Source organism: Vipera ursinii (genome assembly GCF_947247035.1).
Source record: "Vipera ursinii genome assembly, chromosome: 1".
Lineage (NCBI taxonomy): Eukaryota > Metazoa > Chordata > Lepidosauria > Squamata > Viperidae > Vipera > Vipera ursinii.
Window position 1 is genome coordinate 63,669,893 of NC_139512.1, and position 21,719 is coordinate 63,691,611.

At 35.7% G+C, this 21,719-nt stretch overlaps 1 protein-coding gene across 1 annotated transcript in view; it reads left to right on the forward strand.

The window, feature by feature from the left end:
- Nucleotides 1-21,719, forward strand: part of RYR3 (ryanodine receptor 3) — a gene marked incomplete at both ends in the record, with an annotated part of 317,059 nt that overhangs the window by 181,123 nt on the left and 114,217 nt on the right. The window contains 11 exons of the mRNA XM_083354752.1: nt 470-578; nt 1,780-1,900; nt 4,090-4,313; nt 6,227-6,447; nt 7,351-7,441; nt 10,306-10,446; nt 11,009-11,172; nt 12,671-12,749; nt 15,591-15,680; nt 16,507-16,653; nt 20,845-20,907. Of these exons, the coding sequence (XP_083210878.1) occupies nt 470-578; nt 1,780-1,900; nt 4,090-4,313; nt 6,227-6,447; nt 7,351-7,441; nt 10,306-10,446; nt 11,009-11,172; nt 12,671-12,749; nt 15,591-15,680; nt 16,507-16,653; nt 20,845-20,907 (1,450 nt within the window). The remainder of the gene's footprint in view (nt 1-469; nt 579-1,779; nt 1,901-4,089; nt 4,314-6,226; nt 6,448-7,350; nt 7,442-10,305; nt 10,447-11,008; nt 11,173-12,670; nt 12,750-15,590; nt 15,681-16,506; nt 16,654-20,844; nt 20,908-21,719) is intronic.

Below are 21,719 nucleotides of genomic sequence, written 5' to 3' on the forward strand. Positions count from 1 at the left end.
CATAGCATGGACTGTATACCAATCCTTTCCAGAGTATTTTCCTTCTCTCTTTCCCTCTTCTTTTTAAAGGCTATTCAGAATTCAGTACACATGTGTATGTAAGGTTTAATTACATTTAGAAGGATGTATTTATATCAGACTACTACGTTCATTTCATCCTAAGAATTTGTCAGTATATGAACTACTATTATAGGGAAGCATAGCAGGAATTTCAGTTGGAATGTGTTTTATTTATTTTATGAAAGCTCTAAAGAAAAAAGGGAATAAATTTAAAAGTAACATTTTGTATTTGTAACAATTTGCTGTAGAGTTAACATTACAAAAAAAAGTATGAAAAGTATACAATATAAGGTAGCAAATTGACTTGCTTACACTAAAGAAGACAAATTGCTTAAAAACATAATAGTACTTTTGAATTTTCTAAATAACCTCAGTATTTATTTATGGCTACATGGTTTCTTTTCACTAGTTTAGAAGAAGATGAGGAAGAGGAAGAGATAGTCCACATGGGCAATGCAATAATGTCTTTCTATTCAGCTCTTATAGATTTGCTTGGCCGTTGTGCACCAGAACTCCATGTAAGTACGGTAGCTTTGTTATTTTTGTAGGAACAGGAACTTTAACACAAGAGTTTTCTAAATTATCAATACGTGAATTATTTCATTTCTTGTCTATGTTCAGTGGTTGATCATTCATACTCCATAAATATTATAAATTTATAATTTCAGTAAAAGGAGAAGAAATTATCAAATTAATATGCAGTAATGGAAAGAATTAAGAATCAGAAGGAATAAGATATAAGGAAAATAACTCCAATGCATTCCAAGAAAATGCACTAGTAGTTTCTCCTGACTGGTAAAGGAATGGACATAATACAGTACATGGAAAAAGTTCCAGTTTCTTAATAAGAACAGAAACATTTAAATCTTGTTGAAGTGACCTCTAAGCTATCTTCATTTACTGAATAAAAAAACAAGGTGGTTAGGTTTAGAGATGAATGGAAACTATTTTAGCAAAGATCCCTTAGATTAGGGGACTTGATGTTCAAGGACCTTTTATGTATTTACTTATTTGTTAGCTTTCCACCAGGAGTTAATGTTAATCCATACTCTTTCCTTCTTCATTTAGTTTATTTATTTATTTTAGTATATGGCATCTTCATTTAGTTTATGAACTCAATAAAGAATAGAGAACATGTGGCCTTGTTCATAGGTTGATGAACTAAATTCTTACTAACCCCAAGTAGCAAGGCTGATAGTGAGAAATACTCTGAATTATAATAAAGTACTCCTGGAGGGTCACCACTACTCTTTTTCCACTCTCCTTTTAATCCAGTCAACCATCGCCGCCCATGGTAAAAAATTCCAGTTGTTCCTATTTCTCTTTGTTGTATATATCAGTATATAGCACTAATTTAAGCCATAGAAATATTATTTGAATATAAGTATTGAAATAAGTCCCTATATTTGGAAACATAGGAGGAAATGTGAGAAAGAAGATGCATTCTGCTTTATTTATACAAAAGAAAAATGAACTTAAATTTAAGTGGATCTTCCTAAAATGGATGTTAAGATAGAAAAATCTGCCTCCATTGCCATATTCTCAGTAAATCTTAAACATTTTAATATGAGCAAAATCACTGAAGGGAAAAAAAAACTTAAGTTGCTTTTATATGGAAATATTTTTATCTCTTAGCATTCTTGAATATTTGTAAAAAATAAGAAAATATTTCTGTGAAGATAAGAAAAATAAGAAAAAAGATATAACATTCTTTTACAGCTTATCCAAACTGGGAAAGGTGAAGCCATTAGAATACGGTCGATTTTGCGTTCTCTTGTGCCAACAGAAGACTTAGTTGGAATTATAAGTATTCCATTAAAACTACCAACAATAAACAAAGGTAACTATGAAAATCATTCTAACTTGAGTTGGGATGGAAAATCCAAGCAGCAGATTGCTTTGTTTCATCTTGTTCAGATATTCTCCTAGATTAGAAAAGCTTACAAGATAAGATAAAATAACCTTTATTGTCATTTTTTTTACTGTGAGCACACTGGCACACATTAAAAATGAAATTCTGTTGCCTGCTCTCAAAGGTGTACACATATATAACACACATATAAACATGCTATATACAACATATGTATATACTTACATTCTTAAATATAAATACATATAAATATTAATCACTGTCCCTGTATGAATAGATTGTAAAGTATTTTAAGTTTCTCTTGTAATTGTATTAATTTTATCATATTATAATTATATGCCAATAATTATTTGAAATGAATAAGAATATTACAAAATGAGTTTAAATTATATTTAACCAGCTTGCTATGTAAATTATATGATAATAAAGCAAACATTTATTTTACATAAACTCCTTGATTATGTAATTGTCCTATATCCCAAACCATGGTCTATGTAGAACTATATATGGAACATTCTAGATTTTGCCTCTTAATCTCTTCATTTTCAGCTATCAATTATGTAGAAATCTTTTTGAGAGGAGGGAGATTATTATTTTTTTAAAAAACCAGCTCACTGTAGATGGTGGTAGATGACAGAGTACATTTTATAGGTCTGTGGGTGTCAGTCATAGGAATGTTGCACTTAATAATTCCAATAGGATGTCTTCTGAATATTGAACTTCTTGAAGGGACTATGCCAAGTCTTCAAGACAGCGTGACATCTTGAAACTTGGAACAGCAGCTTTGGAGAGGCATTTTGGTGTCCTGGGGAAGCAACTGACAGAATAATTGATATAGATCCCTATAAAATGCATTTCTCTTTGATTTTCTGATAAAAATGATTCCCAGGGCCATTGTGTCCACGTAATTGTAAAGATGTAAAACAAACTCCATAGAACTTGTAGTGGCCATAGTGCAATGAAGCAAAATCCTATTTTGGTGAACATATTGGTGGCTCCCCCAACCAATATCTATAGGTAAACCAGAGTTTTGTGTGTTGGAATCTGGCATTATGATTTATTTTTATTTATTTATTTATATTTCACCTTTCTTAACTGCCCATCTCCCTCAGATAGGGGCTCTGGGCAATGCAGAATGTTAACAGTATAATATTCCATAGGAACTAACAGGTCACCATCTGAAAATTCCTTGACTTGTCTTCCTGTTTTTCAAATAAGATCATAAACAGCAGAGAAGGGATTGCTATTTTTATATCATAAAATAATAACAGCTTTTCAAGGTGGAAGAGCTATTATTTATGTAGTTGAAAATAACACATCATACAGACAAAAGATATCAGAAGAATAGAGAAAATTGCAAGGCCTGCCAAATATATATAAAAAATAGGGCCTGTAAAGAAGGGAAAACAAGCAAAACAGCACACAACAAAACCATGTTGATAAAAGATTTGAATCCTGAATTTGATAACGCAATGGTGAAACATTTGTTACATTTATATCCTAAAGCAAATTCAAACTATTTTTTGGTCATCTGTTCAGTTTCCTCATTCTTGTTATAGGATTGTGTTAGTCTACTGGTGTACAAAAACTACCTTTATTAACCATTTATTAACACTTTAAAACTTCAGAAGCCCCAACATACACACACACACACACACACACACAGTATATATGGCTGACTGATGAGTATGGCTGACTGATGAGAACAAATAAGTTTGAAATGATCATATCGGTCTCCCTTTATTCTTTGTTAGCAAGCCAAAAAATTTACACAAATATGAGCTGCCACTGCTGTGGCTACTGCCTGTAGATGGCCTTGGGCTAGGCTGAAACAGGAAATAAGATTTGTCCTGTGTCTGGGACTAAGCAAGTGTATTCTGAATGCTTAACAAACATTTAACATATAACTTAAATTTCAAAGATTTTACTATAGGACCATGCAATCATATGATCTGTGCATTTGAATTTAGATTTCTGTATTTTGGCCTTTGGTTTCTCTAAAGTCAAAGGAAGTGAATGTTGAAATAATGACAGCCTTGAATAAGTGACTATCAGACCAGCCTTGCATTTTCATGTGTTTGCGGATAGAAACTGTATAAGGCTAAACTGAATAATGTGGAGCAATATTTGTACTGAAATAAGGGCTCTTTTTTTGTCAGATGGAACAGTCACTGAGCCAAATATGTCTGCAACATTCTGTCCTGACCACAAAGCACCCATGGTGCTTTTTCTAGATCGTGTCTATGGTATAAAGGACCAAAGCTTCCTCCTTCACCTTCTGGAAGTTGGATTTTTACCAGATTTAAGGGCATGTGCTTCACTGGATACAGCTGAGTATTGTATGCTATTATTCTCTAACTGTGTTCAGATTTGCTTCATGATAGTATTGGAATTTAGCTAAGTACTATAATTTTATTTTCTGTAATTAGACTGTTGTAATATTTATTTTAAACTACTCAAGGCTTACCAAAAACATTAATGAAACAAAGCATTAGTAAACAGTGATAAAGAAGATAGTTAACACTGAAACCAAACTCCACTCTTTAAAGATCTTACTCAGGCCAAGGTAAATATGTAAGTGATGATAGGACAACTGAGAGGCTGGCTATCCATCCATCTGCCTCTCTTTTGTCAGACCATTAATTGTAATAAACGATTAGTGGTTTAAGAATAAAATAAAATAAAAACCCCATAACAACCATAAAATCTGTAACTACAAAAATTGTGCCCTAGCTAAACAAAAATGTACTGAAATTATCAGGCTTCAAAACTCATTGTACGTGACGTACACTTGAACCTATCCTGGGGTCTTTCTAATGTTCTTTCAGCCAGCAGAGGTGAGAACTGTTCCCACCCTGTTGGCCTTCTGAAAGGGCATTAAAATCTAGTATTGCCAGTTGGCTTGGGACCCTGAAGGGGATTCTCTCTGCTGGAGGTGATTGACAGGGTACAAGGAAGATCTCACCCCTATGCTGTCTGATCACTTATTTTAGTGAATAATAATAATAATAATAATAATAATAATAATAATAATAATAATAATAATAATAATAATAATAAGTTGGAAGGGACCTTGGAGGTCATCTAGTCCAACCCCCTGCTCAGGCAGGAAACCCTATACCATTTCAGGCAAATGGCTGTCCAGTCTCTTCTTAAAAACTTCCAGTGTTGGAGCATTCACCACTTCTGGAGGCAGGTTGTTCCACTGGTTAATTGTTCTAACTGTCAGTTTTATATAACTCTTCTTAATTTTAATTGTTTTTATATTTATCTTTTACTCCTTGTAAGCTGCCCAGTCATCTAATCAATGAGATGAGCAGTATATAAATTTAATCAATCAATCAACAAAAGTAAACAACAGTATATCAACCCTCAACCCATAATATGCACATTTAAATGGCTGCTGTAGGTAATACCCAAAGCAAAAATTATATATAAAAAAACCCCAACTTCTTATGGGCCCAAACTAACCTCCCAGGCCCTAATCCAGGAACATAATGAGTGTTTATAACCTGCAGGATGTAACCTATTATGTTACAATTTTATTATGTTATTACATTTATAATGTTATATTTTCATCTTGTTACTGCTGGCATGTCTATGTGCTGCTCAGAATCAGACATGATTGGAATGACATCACACACATGATGACAGACAGACAGACAGAGACAGAGTTGAATCACTAGATACAATAAAGATTAAATGCAGGATGAAATAAAAGAATGAAGGAAGAAATAGAGTTGTTTTTTTGGTTTTGAGCTACAGTAGACTGCTCTGTGGATAGAATATCTGCATGTTGTAATATATAGAAAAGTAAAAACCAGAAGAGAAAATACAGATAGTAAAAAAAATAGTAAGTAATGAAAAAAAGAAAATAGAAAAAGAATCTAAAAAAAGAAATAAGAAAGATGTTAAAGAAGCAGCTTCCGATATTCTTGACAGCGTTATGGATACCTAAAACATTTCAGGCTGTAAGAACATCTTTTTCAGGAAAAAAGGAAAGACTGATACAAAATACACATTTTAGTTTTGATGATGTAGGGCTGTCTCCTACATCAAGCCAACAACCCTCTAGCTCTGTAGTTTATTCTGGAAGTTCATTGACATCTGTGTTTTTCCCAAACTATAAAAATAAGAAAGGCAAGAACTTTTGTCAACATGCATTCATGTATCTGGCCTGAAGGTCTTAAGTTATTGTGTGGCCCTCTGAGAAGAATTATGCTTGAAGTATTCATTAATAAAACAGGACATATATTAATCAGGTAGTAACTGTATTAATGTGTATCTTTTATGCAGATTTCTCTAAGTACCACCGAGACAGCTCTTGCTCTAAATAGATATATTTGCACAGCTGTGTTCCCATTACTCACACGGTGTGCTTCTCTCTTTTTGGGATCTGAGCATTACATCTCTCTGATTGATTCCGCTCTTCACACAATATATCGTCTGTCCAAAGGGCGCTCTCTTACAAAAGCACAAAGAGACACAATTGAAGAATGCTTGCTTGCTATCTGCCAGTAAGTATTGACATACAATCTTCTTCTATTTCTTGCGGAAATAATGTCTCTAATATAATTTACAGTATGTGACATTCATTGGGCGAGGGAAGGAGTAACCTATAAAGAAACTTAGAACAAAATTTGTGTCAGCAAAGAGAGTACAAGAGGAGGCTACCCATCTATAAGGGAACAAGGCAGGTTTAATTCACTTTGTCTACACTACAGAGTATGAACCAAGTTAGCTTTAAATAACACATATTCATCCTTAAATAAAGTAGCATATTCCATCACCTTCAAGAAATCTATTAAGTGCAGAAGTTGCACTTTGGGAGTGAAAAAAACAATAGTTTTTCTCCAATTTACACATCCATTCTTTCTATGTGTTTGATTTAAAAGCAATATCAGTTAACTGAGCATCAATTGAGCATTTTTTAAATAAAACAATGATTTTGAAAAATAGATGGGATTTCCAATCTAGATTCCTGATATTTCACACTTTGCTATAATATCATTATCCAACAATATTGCAGTCTATAAATATTAAATTATCCTAGTCATCCTAGAATATAAAAGATTGGTATTATTTTTCATAATTAGGAGCCATATTTTTCTTTCAAGAAAATTCTCAGCTTTAGGGGCCACGGGAGGTGTGGGTAAGGATATGGTGAAATTATATGGTATAAGATCAGTCATCACTTTTTGCTTGCTTAATAATAAAGATCTAAAAAGATATTTGCATTATATATGGTCTAATAAAGTTCTCTGAATTCTGCCTTTTTGATGAAGTGATTTTTTTTTAAACAGCCTTTTTTTTAACCAAGCATTTGTATTAAATGTCTTGCATTTCAGCTGACCCTGTAAATGTCTTGCATATTCATTAAAAAGATTGAAATTACTGTGAACTTCTTTTTTTAATTATAGCCACTTACGGCCTTCGATGCTACAACAACTTCTACGACGATTAGTTTTTGATGTACCTTTACTTAATGAATACTGTAAAATGCCATTAAAGGTCAGTGTTTTTATTTCTGCTCTGGCATCAAATATTTGTGTATTGTGAGTGCCTTTACCCTGTTCTTCCCCATTCCCCATCTCCTGAAGTAAAGTTGGCTCTGCCAATCCACTGCAGTTCAATTCATTTGCTGTCAAGGAATGGCTATTAATCTCTTTTCTCCACAAATTAAATCTTATATTCAGAAAGTGGAGCACATCAGAGTCATTACAAATTCAATACTACTAGAAAAGTTCTTTTTATTTAGACAAAGAAATCAAACATGCAGAAGCTCTATTTCAGAACATAACAATCCTTTTTTTTTTCTTTCGCTCTTTCCCCTCACACAAATATTCCAAGGTTTTAATTCAAAGCATTTTCGTCCCACCTTCTTGAATCAGTGGGCTTTTGGTCATTCTTTTCTCAGCCTTGAGCACCAGGAATCTAGTCAGCAATAGCAACAGCACTTAGACTTATATACTGCTTTACAGCCTTCTCTAAGTGGTTTACAGTCAGAATATTGTCCTCAATAATCTGGGCCATTGACCTCAGAAGGATGGAAGGCTGAGTCAACCTTGAGCCGCTAAGACTTGAACTGCCGAATTGCTAGCAGCTGGCAGTCAGCAGAAGTAGCCTGCAACACTGCATTCTAACCACTGCGCCACCACGGCTCTTATATAATCATTTGGTTGGGGTTAAGAATCATTACTTACTGCCTCACCAGCCCTTATATTAGTTAGGAAAGTAACTATAAGCTGTAAACAATGCGGCTCTCAGTAAATCCAGAGTAAGGAGTTAGAAATCATCTGTCACAAGATTTTCTCCTTCATTAACTCTGTAAGGGATCGCACACTCTGAAGAAGCAAGTCTGTAACTTGGAGATGTCTTGGGCTCACAGCTATTGCTTGTCCAGCAGGTGAAGGCTGCGGCCAAAACCTTTGCCCAGCTTTGGCTGGTGCTTCACTTGCATCCATTTCTGAAGCAGGATGCCAAGACAATAGTGACAGAAATCTTGATCACCTCAAACTACTGCACTGTACTTTATATGGGGTTAAATTTGAAAGCTACTTGGAAGCTGCAATTGGTGCAAAAAGCGTTGGGTTATTGTCTTAACAGCTGAGAGTCAGTTCAGGCATGTGACACTAGATTTGTGAGTCCTGCATTGCAAAGTTCCAGATAGTGTTCAAAGTGCTGGTTTTAAACCTCTACAACTTGGCTTCCAGTTACTTTCAAACTATCTCCTTCAGTTTGAATCTCCCCTTCTGTGTATTTAATCCAGGGTGAAATGCCTTAATCATGCCCCAAAATTATTTGAGTTGGAACCCAGAAAAGATCAGTGGCTTTCCTACTGTTATGAAATAACCTGACCCTGGAGGTCTGGACTGTTTCACATAACTGTCAATCAGGCTGTTAACAGTTCAGCAGTGCTTTGTAGGCTAATTGCTTGCTTGCTTTTTTTGTAATTGGAATTATGGGAATGGGTGTGTATATGGTTATGAAAGATTTATTTTAGTGGAAATCACTTTGAATTTTATTATGCAGCTGGTTTTGCTGAATGTTATATCTGTGAACCATGTAAGCCAATCTGGATCACATGGCTGTATATGACCAATGTTGACTGATTTCCATAGAGCAGGGGTGTCAAACTCTCAACGTCACGTGACGTGCCACGACTTTTTTTCCATTGCCAGCAAATGGGGTGGGCGTGGTTTCACCATGACGCATCCAGCCTGCGAGCCAACAGTTTGACACCCCTGCCATAGAGGGAACCAAACATCAAAGAGTCATTCTGTCAGATATAGGCACAGTTCAACTGACTTCCACACCATTACTATGTATTTTATTCGATTTTTCCCTTTCAAAATCCATATATTTTGCTAGCTCCAATGAGGGTTTGCATTATTGGACAGTTCTTCCATTCACTGAAGTTTTTGACGTATAACGTTCAGAGTCCTCTGAATGAAAAAGATTGGGAGATTCTTCTGAACTGTAGAGCGTAGAACATAAGATAGATTGCTGTAGTAGGGATGCTGCTGCTTAAAAATTGATGTTTTGCCTGAGATGAGCATATGTATTATCTGCAAGAGGATTTTACTGAGACAAATTTTGAATGTACAAACTTCAGTTGAAAACGCTTAAATTCATATTTTCACAACAAAAATTCCATTGGTTTCCTTCTCTCTGTGGATCAAATGTTACATGCATATAAAGAAAAAAGAGATATCTGATTTGCCAACAAAATCTTTTTTCCTAACTGATAGCAACAGTTGGGTTATATTATTTTCCAGAAAGTGTTGATATCTATAGTTTATTTTAAATCCAAGTATTACCCTCCTTTATGTTTTAGAAAATACATTGAAAGGCAATATTTCAAATGTTTTTCCATGTATATTCAGTAATAAGTACATTATTTGTATAAATGAATACTAGAGAAGACTCATGCGAGTCCCTTGGACTGCAAGGCGATCAAACTGGTCAGTCCTAGAGGAGATCAACCCTGACTGCTCTTTAGAAGGCCAGATCCTGAAGCTAAAACTCAAATACTTTGGCCACCTAATGAAAAGGAAGGACTCACTGGAGAAGAGCCTAATGCTGGGAAAGATTGAGGGCAATAGAAGAAGGGGACGACAGAGAACGAGGTGGCTGGATGGAGTCACTGAAGCAGTAGGCATGAGCTTAAATGGACTCCAGAAGATGGTAGAGGACAGGAAGGCCTGAAGGAACATTGTCCATAGGGTCGCGATGGGTCAGACACGACTTCGCAGCTAACAGCATACTAGATTTGTTACATAAAGAATAAAAGGTCATAATCTGCATTATATCATATGAATACATATTGATATTCAGTTTAATAGGTTTTATATGTATTTTTCTGATATATACAGCTTCTAACAAATCACTATGAGCAAAGCTGGAAATATTATTGCTTGTCTTCAGGATGGGGCAATTATGGAACAGCAGCAGAAGAAGAATTACATTTGACTGAAAAACTATTCTGGGGAATATTTGATTCCCTCTCTCATAAGGTAAACATACCGTAAAACTTCAAATTAAAAGGCATTGCTTGAATACACATACACCAATATAAGCTGAAAACAAATATACCTAGAAAAAAATGTCCTGTTTATATCGCATACACAATCTATGAGAACATAGTGATTTAAATAAGAAGTTAGATAATAGCACTTCTCCTTTACTATGTCAGATACCTGCTGGGCATTGTTAGATCAGATGCCGCTCCTACGAAAGCATACAATTTTCTACTATCTTTATTTTGGCCTTTCATTAGAGGTTGAAAACAATATTGTGTAATATTGTAGTACCTTAGACTGATAGGAAAAGCTAACACACCCATGTTTCACTCACCTGCAGAAGATTGTACCAGAAGAGGTTTTGTCTGATTCAACCTATTGTAACAGACAAGAGAAAGATGCACACACATTCTTATTTTTCTTTCTTTTCTAAAAAGTGCTTCTCCATTTACTGTCAGCATCTACTAATGCTGCTTCTACAGGGCTTTTTTGCCTTAACTAACACTTTGCATGTTTTTTTATTGGACTTTCCAACCAGTTCCTATCTCTCCTGCAGAAGTATGATCCAGAGCTCTTCCGAATGGCCTTGCCTTGTTTAAGTGCAATAGCTGGTGCTTTGCCACCAGATTATTTAGACACTCGAATTACCTCATTTTTAGAAAAGCAGATGTCAGTGGATGCTGAAGGAAATTTTGATCCCAAACCTATCAGCACAGTGAAGTGAGTCATAACATCTTTACTTTTAAAAGTGATTCCTGTTTGGTTATTTAGCGCTACTAAGAAATACACTGACTTATTAAAAGAATGTAACATCTACTGAGTTATGTACATTCTGTTTTTCCTCTGAAGTATGTGTACTAACTGATCAGTTGATGGGTGATGATTGTGGTATAAATATAAATCTAGAGCAAGACAAGACTATTATTTGGAGTCCAACTCCCATCAGTCCCTTGCTAGAATGCTCAAAGGCAAGGGTTTGTAGATTGTAATTCAAAAAAATTGGAGGACTCTAGATCACCACCTTTAAACTGGAATAGAACAGTAATTGCAAAATGCAGCTTAAAAACATTTATCTTCCAGCGTCTTAATGTAAGTCACACTATATAACTAGCAATTAATATTAATACATAGTCACATCTCTATTAATCAAGTTTATGCTAGTGCGAAGTTTGTAATGGTGTAATATGCCTGGAGTCACTTTATTTGTTAAATGTATTATTATTTGTTAAATTTATTTGGCCCCTGTCTCAGCATGGGGCTACTCTAATAGCCTATAATAATACAAAGGAAGAAAATGAAAGGATTGTAAACAGAAATAAAATAATAGAACAATAAAATAAACAATGAAAAACAACACAATAAAAATGCATCTATTTGATAAATAAAAATATGGCTAGGTGGATAGCAGAGTGCAAGAGAGGATGAAGGGGGAGTGTGCCATCAATCCACCAGTCACTCCAGCGTGGAACTGCCCCATTTGGTCCCCAGGCCAAACAGCAGAGCCAGGTCTTTAGGCTCGTGTGGAAGGAAAGGAGGGTGGGGGCAGATATTGCCTTAGACCGGGGTGTCAAACTCACAACGTCATGTGACATGTTGCAACGTATTGCAACTTTTTTCTCATTGCCTGCAATGGGGTGGGTGTGGTTTTGGCATGATGCATCTGGCCCATGGGCCGGCAGTTTGACACCCCTGCCTTAGACTGCAAGGATGGGGAACTATGGCTCTTTTATGACTTGTGGATTTCAACTCCCAGAATTTCTGAGCCACCCATGCTGGCTTAAGAATTCTGGGAGTTGAAGTCCACAAGTCATAAAGGGGCCATTTTTCTCCACCTCTGCCTTAGAGGGTAAGATGTTCCAAAAGGTGGGCATTGCGCTTTCTCCATTTTGTTAGACAGCTATATAAATCTATTTGATAGATAGATAGATAGATAGATAGATAGATAGATAGATAGATAGATAGATAGATAGATAGATGATAGATAGATAGATAGATAGATAGATACATAGATACATAGATACATAGATAGACGATAAATTGTAAACAGAATTGTAATGACAAAACATAATTTCAAATAGTGAAGGCAACATGATTTAAACTTCCCTTCTCATATATTCATTTTTATAGATTGTTCTTTTTGTTTTGGAAAAGAATGGTATGAACTGTAACCTAACTGAAATAAGTTAAATATAATGTATTCTCTTTTTCTGATTATTAGTTTTATACTCCCTGAAAAGTTGGAGTTTATTGTCAACAAATATGCTGAACATACTCATGAAAAATGGGCCTGTGACAAGGTATGAATTATTATAGTTCTAACAATTGCCAGAAAAGAACAGCCACCACTCAAAATGTATTTTAGAAGTATATTCAATTTGTCTCCATGGTTCTGAGACTATAGCACAGCATATATTTGTCGCAAGGTCTTTCCACAGTCTTTTTTTCCTTCCTCACACCTGTGGGTTTCCTGACAGCTTTGAAACTTACTATAAATTGTCATTACCTTAGAACAGGGGTCTTCAAACCTGGCCCTTTTATGACTTGTGGACCAACTCCCAGAATTTCTCAGCCAGCGTGCCTGGCTGAGGAATTCTGGGAGTTGAAGTCCATAAGTCATAAAAGGGCCAAGTTTGAAGACCCCTGCATTAGAACATACACATTTCAGTTATAGCAATTGGAAGCAATTTTGACTTACACACAATTTTTAAATAATTAGATGACTTAAGAGCAGGGACGGGAAATGGAAGTCAAATTTGCACCACATTTGGAAGAAGGAATAAGGACTATAACAGTGATGGCGATTTGCTGGCAATGTCCATTTTGCTTTATGAGTTCATGGTGACCTAACCCTAAGTAGAATTTTCCTCCAATGGGATTTTACCATGTATTTTACCAGGAAACATAGATATGGCAGGCTAGAAAAGTTAGTGCCCTCCTAACCATACCCAAGTATTCCAAATTTGTTGACGATGTCCATTTTCCTCTATGAGTTCATGGTGACCTAACCCTAACCCTAAGTGGAATTTTCCTCCAATGGGATTTTTCCATGTATTTTACCAGGAAACATAAATAGGGTAGGCTAGAAAAGTCAGTGCCCTCCTAACCATACCCAAGTATTCCAAGTTTGTTGGCGATGTCCATTTGGCTGTCTGAGTTCATGGTGACCTAACCCTAACCCTAATGGCGAACCTATGGGATGCTTGCCACAGGTGGCACGCAGAGCCCTCTCTATGGGCATGCATGCCGTTGCCCCAGTCCTAGGCCTTCAGCTGGCTTTTATAAAACCTTTTCGCTTTAGGCCTCCGCCACCTTGTGCAAAAAAAAATTGTTCAATCAGTCAATTTCAACTTCTCGCGGGGAAAAAAAAAGATCTCACAAAGTTGGAATTATTTGATTGAACTTTTTAGTCCCACCCAGTCTGCCATTAACACCGCAGCCACACCCACCCAAATGGGCCAGACCCACCCAATAAGATACACCCACCCAACGGGCCACTCCCACCTGGCACCCGACGATACACAAGTGAGTTTTGGGTCGCAGTTTGGGCACTCGGTCTCTAAAAGGTTTGCCATCATTGGTATAGGGTTTCCTGCCTGAGCAGGGGGTTGGACTAGATGACCTCCAAGGTCCCTTCCAAATTATTATTAGTATTAGTATTAGTATTATTAAATGTGGGAAATTAAATAAATAAATGAACAAATAAATAAATGTCCTGACTATATAAAGTTTTTGACCCACATTGACAGCTCTAATTGTCTATAGTTTGTAAAAAATCTTTGTGTGCATTTTAATGAATATGGGCTGAGGAAGAAGTCAGCTGTCCGTTACTATTCTCACCAAATCAACATAGATATTATTCAAATAAAAATCTAGTTTGTGGTTTTATTTTTCTCAATTGTTTATTGTTGCCTTAATTGCCCTTTCAGCAAAGTTATACAGTGTTTTGAAATACTCTTTTCATCAAAGAGTGATCTCTGAATTTTCATGTACATAAAGGATTTCTATTTTTCAAGTACAGCAGAATTGAATTGTCCTTAAAGGGCTGATTAATTCTTGTGCTTTCTGCCTGCCCTACCTGTGTTGCTACTGTCATAAGTGCAATCATGTACTGTTTTTCTTCTCTTGTGTCCAGTACAGAAATGTCAAATTCCATGTTGCATACCTGTTTTTCAGCCTATCTCTGTCACTCTTGCAAGTCCCTTTTCCATCCTATTTGCTTGCTTTGATTAGTCATTTTTCATTATTGTGAGCCATGTAGAAAACACAGAACAGACTCCCAGAAAGCACAAGTAAGCCAGTAAAAATAATGTTTGCTTATAACAAGACAGGAATTAGAAGGAATTCATAGGAATCTCCCCACTTATTGATGTATAAATCAAAGGATAATGTTGGGATGGAATTTTGTAACAATCCACCTGAGTGATGATTTTGCTTTCCAGTTTTATGTATAATGAGATTATCTACCTGCCCATGTGATCTGTATAATACCGATGAGAGCTTCTTTTTCTATGAAGCCATTATCGTCAGACGTTTATGGGTTTTTTCCAGTCATGCACAGGCCAGCAAACACTTGTCTTTTCCTACTTATTAAAAAGGCATTGTATGTTGATGACCATTATTTTATTTTATTTATTTATTTATTTGATTTGTATACCGCCCTTCTCCCTAAGGACTCAGGGCGGTGAACAGTGAACATAAATAACAGAATGCACAAATAGTTATCTTAAAACAATAATTAAAACAGAACCCGTCAGACCAGACCGGATTGCTTAAATAGATATGTTTTATGGTCACGTCGGAAGGAGCGAAGGTCGGGAGCCATCTGGAGCTCAACCGGTAAACGGTTTCATAGGTCAGGCGCGCTCACAGAGAACGCCCTCCCTCTGGGAGCCACCAGACGGCATTCTCCGAATGGCGGCACCCTTAGGAGGCCCTCTCTGTGGGAGCGCACTGGACGGAGGGACGTTGACGCTGGCAGCAGGTGATTCCTAAGGTACTCCAGACCCATGCCATGTAGGGCTTTGAAAACCATTACCAGCACCTTGAATCTTATGACTATGACTTATGACTATATCTTATGACTATTCCAGACAATTAATTCCTGGAATTAATTATGCAGTGTGAATATTTATTTCCAGAGTAATTGTGGATGGAAATATGCTCCTTTACTTGATGAAAATACAAAGACACATCCTTTAATAAGACCTTTCAAAACCTTGACTGAAAAGGTAATGAAGATAAATTTAAATGTGTTTCCCAGGCAAATGTTGGATACAGTTTGCATTAATGTCCATCAATGTTCCATTTATTTTTCAATGGAAATAAAAATCTGAAAATGTAAAATGACTAATTGACTAAACTATAACTATAAACTAAACTATATTTTTGTATTCTTTTTTATTGCCAATGATATTAATTTGGTTCATACTTTAACATGAAGTGACATAATTTATATTCCTGGAATTAGAATACAATTATCTTCCAGTTTTCATTTTCCTTGATATTGCAGCGCTGTTTTTCAAATCCATAATACATACAAAAATGCTTACATTATAGTACATAACATTTTTAAAAAGTATCTTGTGAACATCCATATGCCAAAGGGAAATGCATAAAAAAAACATGTTTGTATTTCTGTGCTTATAAAAATATGCATAAAAGCTTTCGTGCAGAATTTTAAAGAAAAAGAATCTGAACTTGAGAGAATGTTAGACATATTCATTTCCCAAGATTGTCAGTAGCCAGTATGGGAACTGATATCTCCAAAACAGCTTTGAGGTCGTGTGGAAATGTTCCCCTGAGTCTTCAGAAAACTCTGGCTCATGGAACACAAGGGGTGTGTGTGTGTGTGTGTGTGTGTGTGTGAGAGAGAGAGAGAGAGAGAGAGAGAGAGAGAGACAGACAGACAGACAGACAGACAGACAGACAGACAGACAGACAGACCGACAGACAGACAGACAGACAGAATCAGCTGACTGCAAACTTGCGTGTTTATTCCTGGGGGAAAATATTTTAGATTTGTTTTCTACAGGAAACATAATATTCTCTTTAAAGGAAAAGGAAATCTATCGATGGCCTGCCAGAGAATCTCTAAAAACCATGTTAGCAATGGGATGGAGTCTTGAAAGAAACAAGGAAGGAGAAAATATGACTCAGCAACGTGAAAATGAAAAGCTCCGTAGCATATCACAATCTAGTCAGGTAAGATAAAAGTGAAATGTAAACTTTTATGTTTCTTCAGAACTAATGCTACTTTTATTCTTTATTTTTTATTTTTTACTTTTTTGGGGGGGGAAGGAGTTTTATTATCCAGTCTTTTAAACTGCCCAAAATACGTTAAATTCATAGTTCTTCATACTTAGAAAAAATACATACCTAATTTCAATTCATCTAAAGTAGATAATTCAGTGAAAGTTTATCACATTTTGCAGCATTTTAGAACAGCAAGAATCCATTTCTGATAGCTTTATGAATTCATATGAATCAGTATTTGCTTGTTCAACTCAATAACAATGATTAAAAGAATATCAGTGACTTAGAATATTATTTTTCCCTCTGTATGCTGTATGCTGATGTTTTCTAAACCAATGTTACATTTCTTCAGAGAAGAAGTTGTTTTACCTTCAGCTTTTTCTTTCATGGATTTGTCTTTGTACAGTCAGGGTAGTATACAACAAGCAACTCTAGGAAGGAATATCTGGTAAATATAGATGGAGAATATGTGGCCTACTAGATGTCTACCAGATGTTCCTAAACAATCACTTTCACCATCTCTTTCTACTGAAAGAGAAATGCATTGGCTCCACCAGGTTTATGCCTTTGATATATTTAATGACTAGTTGGAACTCTGCAAAGTTGCAGAAGAAAATAACTCCTACTACTGCAACTGTATGCTAAACGTCTCTAAGACTCTTGTGATAAGATCTCTGGGCATGTTAGGAGAGCACCAAAAACATTAAGGTGAAATCCCTGCAATGAACATTTCAACAGTTCTTTATCTTATTAGCCCCTTGGTGGTGCAGCAGTTAGAATGCAGTATTGCAGGCTAATTCTGTCGACTGCCAGGAGTTCTGTCTTGACTGGCTCAAAGGTTAACTCAGCCTTCCATCCTTCTGAGATTGGTAAAATGAGGACAAAATGCTGTGGGGGCAATATGCTCATTCTGTAAACCCCTTAGAGAGAACTGTAAAGCACTGTGAAGCGGTATATAAGTCTAAGCGCCATTGCTATGGCTAGAGTTCATTTCTAAAATAACTTCTTAAATCTAATCAACACTCCTTTACCTTCAGTTATGAAGTTAGACATTGAATTAGCAGAAATCAAATGATAAAGACTAGCACTGTAAATTTTGCTTTATTATATAAATATTTAGCATGGATTCAGAATAGCAAAATATATGAACAAACTTTTTCTCTTGGTGCCCCAGAAATTAACCTATTGACTTCGGGAGGGTATTGGCTCTTATTGTTATTATATTGAATTTGTATCTTTACAAATCACCCGGAGTCACTTAAAATCCATTTGCTCAATCAATATCCTGTTTTCCCCGCTTTTATTAAAATTTTAATTTCCCATCAATGTTCAAAGTATCTCTATCGCTTATAATTTTCTCATAGTAAATTATATTTGGGTAACCCAAAGCTTCCCTTATTCAAACACTTTTAGAATTTTCATGTTTCCCATCTCATAACAAAATATAATATTCTAGTTACAAATCCTATCCTTCTAATTATAATAATACTTTTATTTCTAATAGTTAACTATTTTCTTAACCATATTCAAACATCTGTTTAATAATATAATATCCCATCTAATGGTCAAAACTTCTGTTTTCTTCAGTCTTACTCTAGCTTTCTTCCTTTGCAAAATAACTTTCCAGGTCAGTACATTTGAATCATCAAGTAACTCTTCCTCTGTTTTTGTATATATTGCTTGGAATGAGGAAGAGAATTTGATTGAAGTATTTTTGGAGGAACGCTCAACCCATTTATATTCATTAAACAGACTCCATTTTTCTCCTTCAGTTTTTCTTTTCATTTCTTGTTTGTTAATATTCAGCATTTCTCCTAACAGCTTTATCATCCATCTGATCAGCTCTTCTTCCTTATTCTCAAATGTGTTCTGAGATCTTGACAAATAAGATATCTTTTCCATTTCCGGTGTTATCACTGCATCTTCTAATTTTTCATTTGTCTGTATCTGTCTGTTAATTCCTTCCTTTAGGTCCTCCATCTCTTCTTATCCATTTCTTCTTATTTTCCTTCTGTTTTCTGGGTTACTAGTTCCTTCTCATAGTCTGGATTTGTAAGTTTAGATTATAAAATTGTTCTTTTATCTCATTTATGTTATTTTTAGTCTCATCATGAAATAAAACAATTATTTTTAATTTCATCATGAAATAAAACAATTCATAGAAAGAATTTCTTTCTGAGATTCATTAACATTTTCTTGTTGGTATATCGAGCTGGGAGCTTCGGAGACAGGTGTTAAGTATGGAACACTCATTTTGTTTTTGTGTGTAGTCTTTATAGTCCAATAGGGTCCCCAACACAAATAAGCAGCCCAAGAATCTTTTTTCCTCTTTCCCCAGCTGCAGACTGCAAAAATGAAAGTTTCCAGGAACAACAAAGAAGCAGCCCAAGAGGGGTTTTTTTCCCTTTTCCCAACTACAGTCTTCAAAAGTGAAAGTTTCCAAGGACAACCAAAGTCTTATCCGAGTCTGGGCTTCAAGCCAAGTTCCTTTAATAATAAATTGTAGTGCCATAGTTCTCCACTAGATGTCATTAGCACCATCTTCCAGCTTTTTAAATCCAAACAAACTTTTAAAGTCTCTTTTCTAAAATAGTCTCAAAAATACTTTTAGTCCCCAAATTTCAAAGCTATATATCTGTATTGGTTCCAAAATAATCTTATAATTTTCTCTGTTTTCCCCCAAGTAATTAGTTTGCTGCTTTTCTTTTCCTGCGGGAATGGGGTGGAAATTCCCCTTCCCTCTCTCATTGGGGGGGGGGATTCTTTGCTTTGGGCGGTTTTTCCAGGAAAAAGTCTTAAAATCATAAAGAGAGGATATAGTCTTACCCAGTTCCACCCACGTTGCTCAAGAGTTGCTTCTTAGTGCTTATTTTCTTCAGTTGTCAGCAGCTTCTGATTAGCCACAGAAGTGTAACCAGTCTTTCCCCCGCTGGCTTGGAGGGCTTCCTTGGGTCAAATGGAGGGGCTGACACCCCTCCATGATTAACAAGGGTCCCCTCCTTCGTCGCCTCTGCAGGGTGATTTTTGACCCTTTTTAGGGTCCCCAATGGGGCAAAAACAAACCCAGAAGATGGAGCACATCTTCTTGCGCCCGTCATACCACGACACTTAAATGGACTCTCAGAACATTAGTTTCTTATATTCTGTTTGTTGCAATGTCTATATTAATACATTGACATGAAATTGCAAATGTCTACATACCACATGCAGAAATAGATCTTTTCACAGCTAAATAGCACAAATGTAGTACAGCAAACTATACTGTGTTTCAGCAAAAAGGAAATAGTTTATTTAAATGGAGATAATTCAGGAACATTTGTTCACAGTAAATATTGCATGATTTATTTATGAAAAATACTAACATGAAGAGATAGGGAGTGGTGTATCACTGCTTCTAAAACTCCTACCACATGCAGAGAAAGACTGAAAATATTAACCTTGGGAGTAATTTTATAATAATTGCTATTAGGTGTACAGAACCATTTTAATAAATTTAATTGTTTAATACTTCTTTTAGCATTGCATCCTGCTGGAATTCGGTGACCATCAGTATTTACTGCTCTTCTAATATTATTGTCAAAACAAGGACATTATATTTTTTGCCAAACATTTAATATAGATTATCCAGTGAAGATACGCATTACCTTCCATTGCTATTTTTCTTTAATTTTTCATTGTAATTTATCTTTTTTTGCATATCTTATGTCCTAAATATTTCTTTTTTAAAAAAATGGTATTCAGTTTCCATATCATTGACCATTCATAGAAAATTGTCTCATTTTATGCATATTCAACATACTTTCCATAAATCTACAATTTGGATTCTGCTCTCTTTATCATTTAAGTCATTGGCCATGCTTCTACACAATAGAAGAACAATCATGATCATGTTCTGCCAAAGAATCTAGAAGGATTGTGAACTGTATAGTTTTTAATGCATGGCAATTGCTAAGGCGATGAAGTCCAAAACTCTTCACATTGTCTGAAACATAATAAAAAGAACATTCTGCTTATAACTTTATTGTTTAAAATTAGATACAAAATCATGCATTTCTAAATTTCCTCCAGTTGCTTTAATTCAACATGAAAGTCATCTCAAGAATGAACAATAACAGCCAATTTGTCTTCTTTTGACAACAGGGGAATGGCTACAGCCCAGCACCTCTTGATCTTTCAAATGTTGTACTTTCCAGAGAACTCCAGGTTTGTCTTGAAATGTTCAACACTTTGTAGAAAATGAAATGTAGAGAAAAATGTGAAACACTTATAGTCTGGTTGAATGTATGAGATGAGTTTTGAAATTGAGGAAGCTCTTGACAAGGTAGAAGTGACTCTTCCAGCTGCCTTGAGTGAAGAAGGGAGATTTCTGAAATGCTGAGAGAAGAAAGGAGACTTTTAAAATGTGAGGAGTTCCTAATGAAGTAGAAGATAAGATAGAACTATGTGCTGTCCTAGTGTTCTATGTAGAGAGAGAAAAAAGACAGTGACTCAAAAGAATGAAATTCTCGTTTTGGTTGAAGATGTGATAGAAGGGTCCTTGATGCTCTCTGAGCTTACTTGTTTTCTTTTAGACATTTCATTACCCAAACTAGGTAACATCATTGAAGTGGCTGAAGGACCACGCAGGGACGACAGGTTAACTAACTGGGATTTATTTAGAACAAGGCAAAGAACGGTACAACTTGTTCGGCTTTTATAGCCGGCTGCTGTCAGGTTAGACCAATCAGGTTCTTGTCTTTTGGCGCCTCGTCTTGTAGTCCAATCACCGCCGTCGCGTCTTTGACAGCTCTTCTCTCCACGTGGTAAGACGGCTTCTGTGTTATGACAGCCGCGAGCTGTCAGATGGCTGCGCCTGCGCTCTGGCGGGGAACTTTGACAGCTGTCAAAGTTCCCGCATGTTCTCCTGTCAGAGGAGTTACCTCATAGAGTTTAACGGGTTTAACTGGTTAATAACATTTATACATACATATTTACATACATTACAATCATCAGTGCTAGTAAGGAGTGCAGTTTGC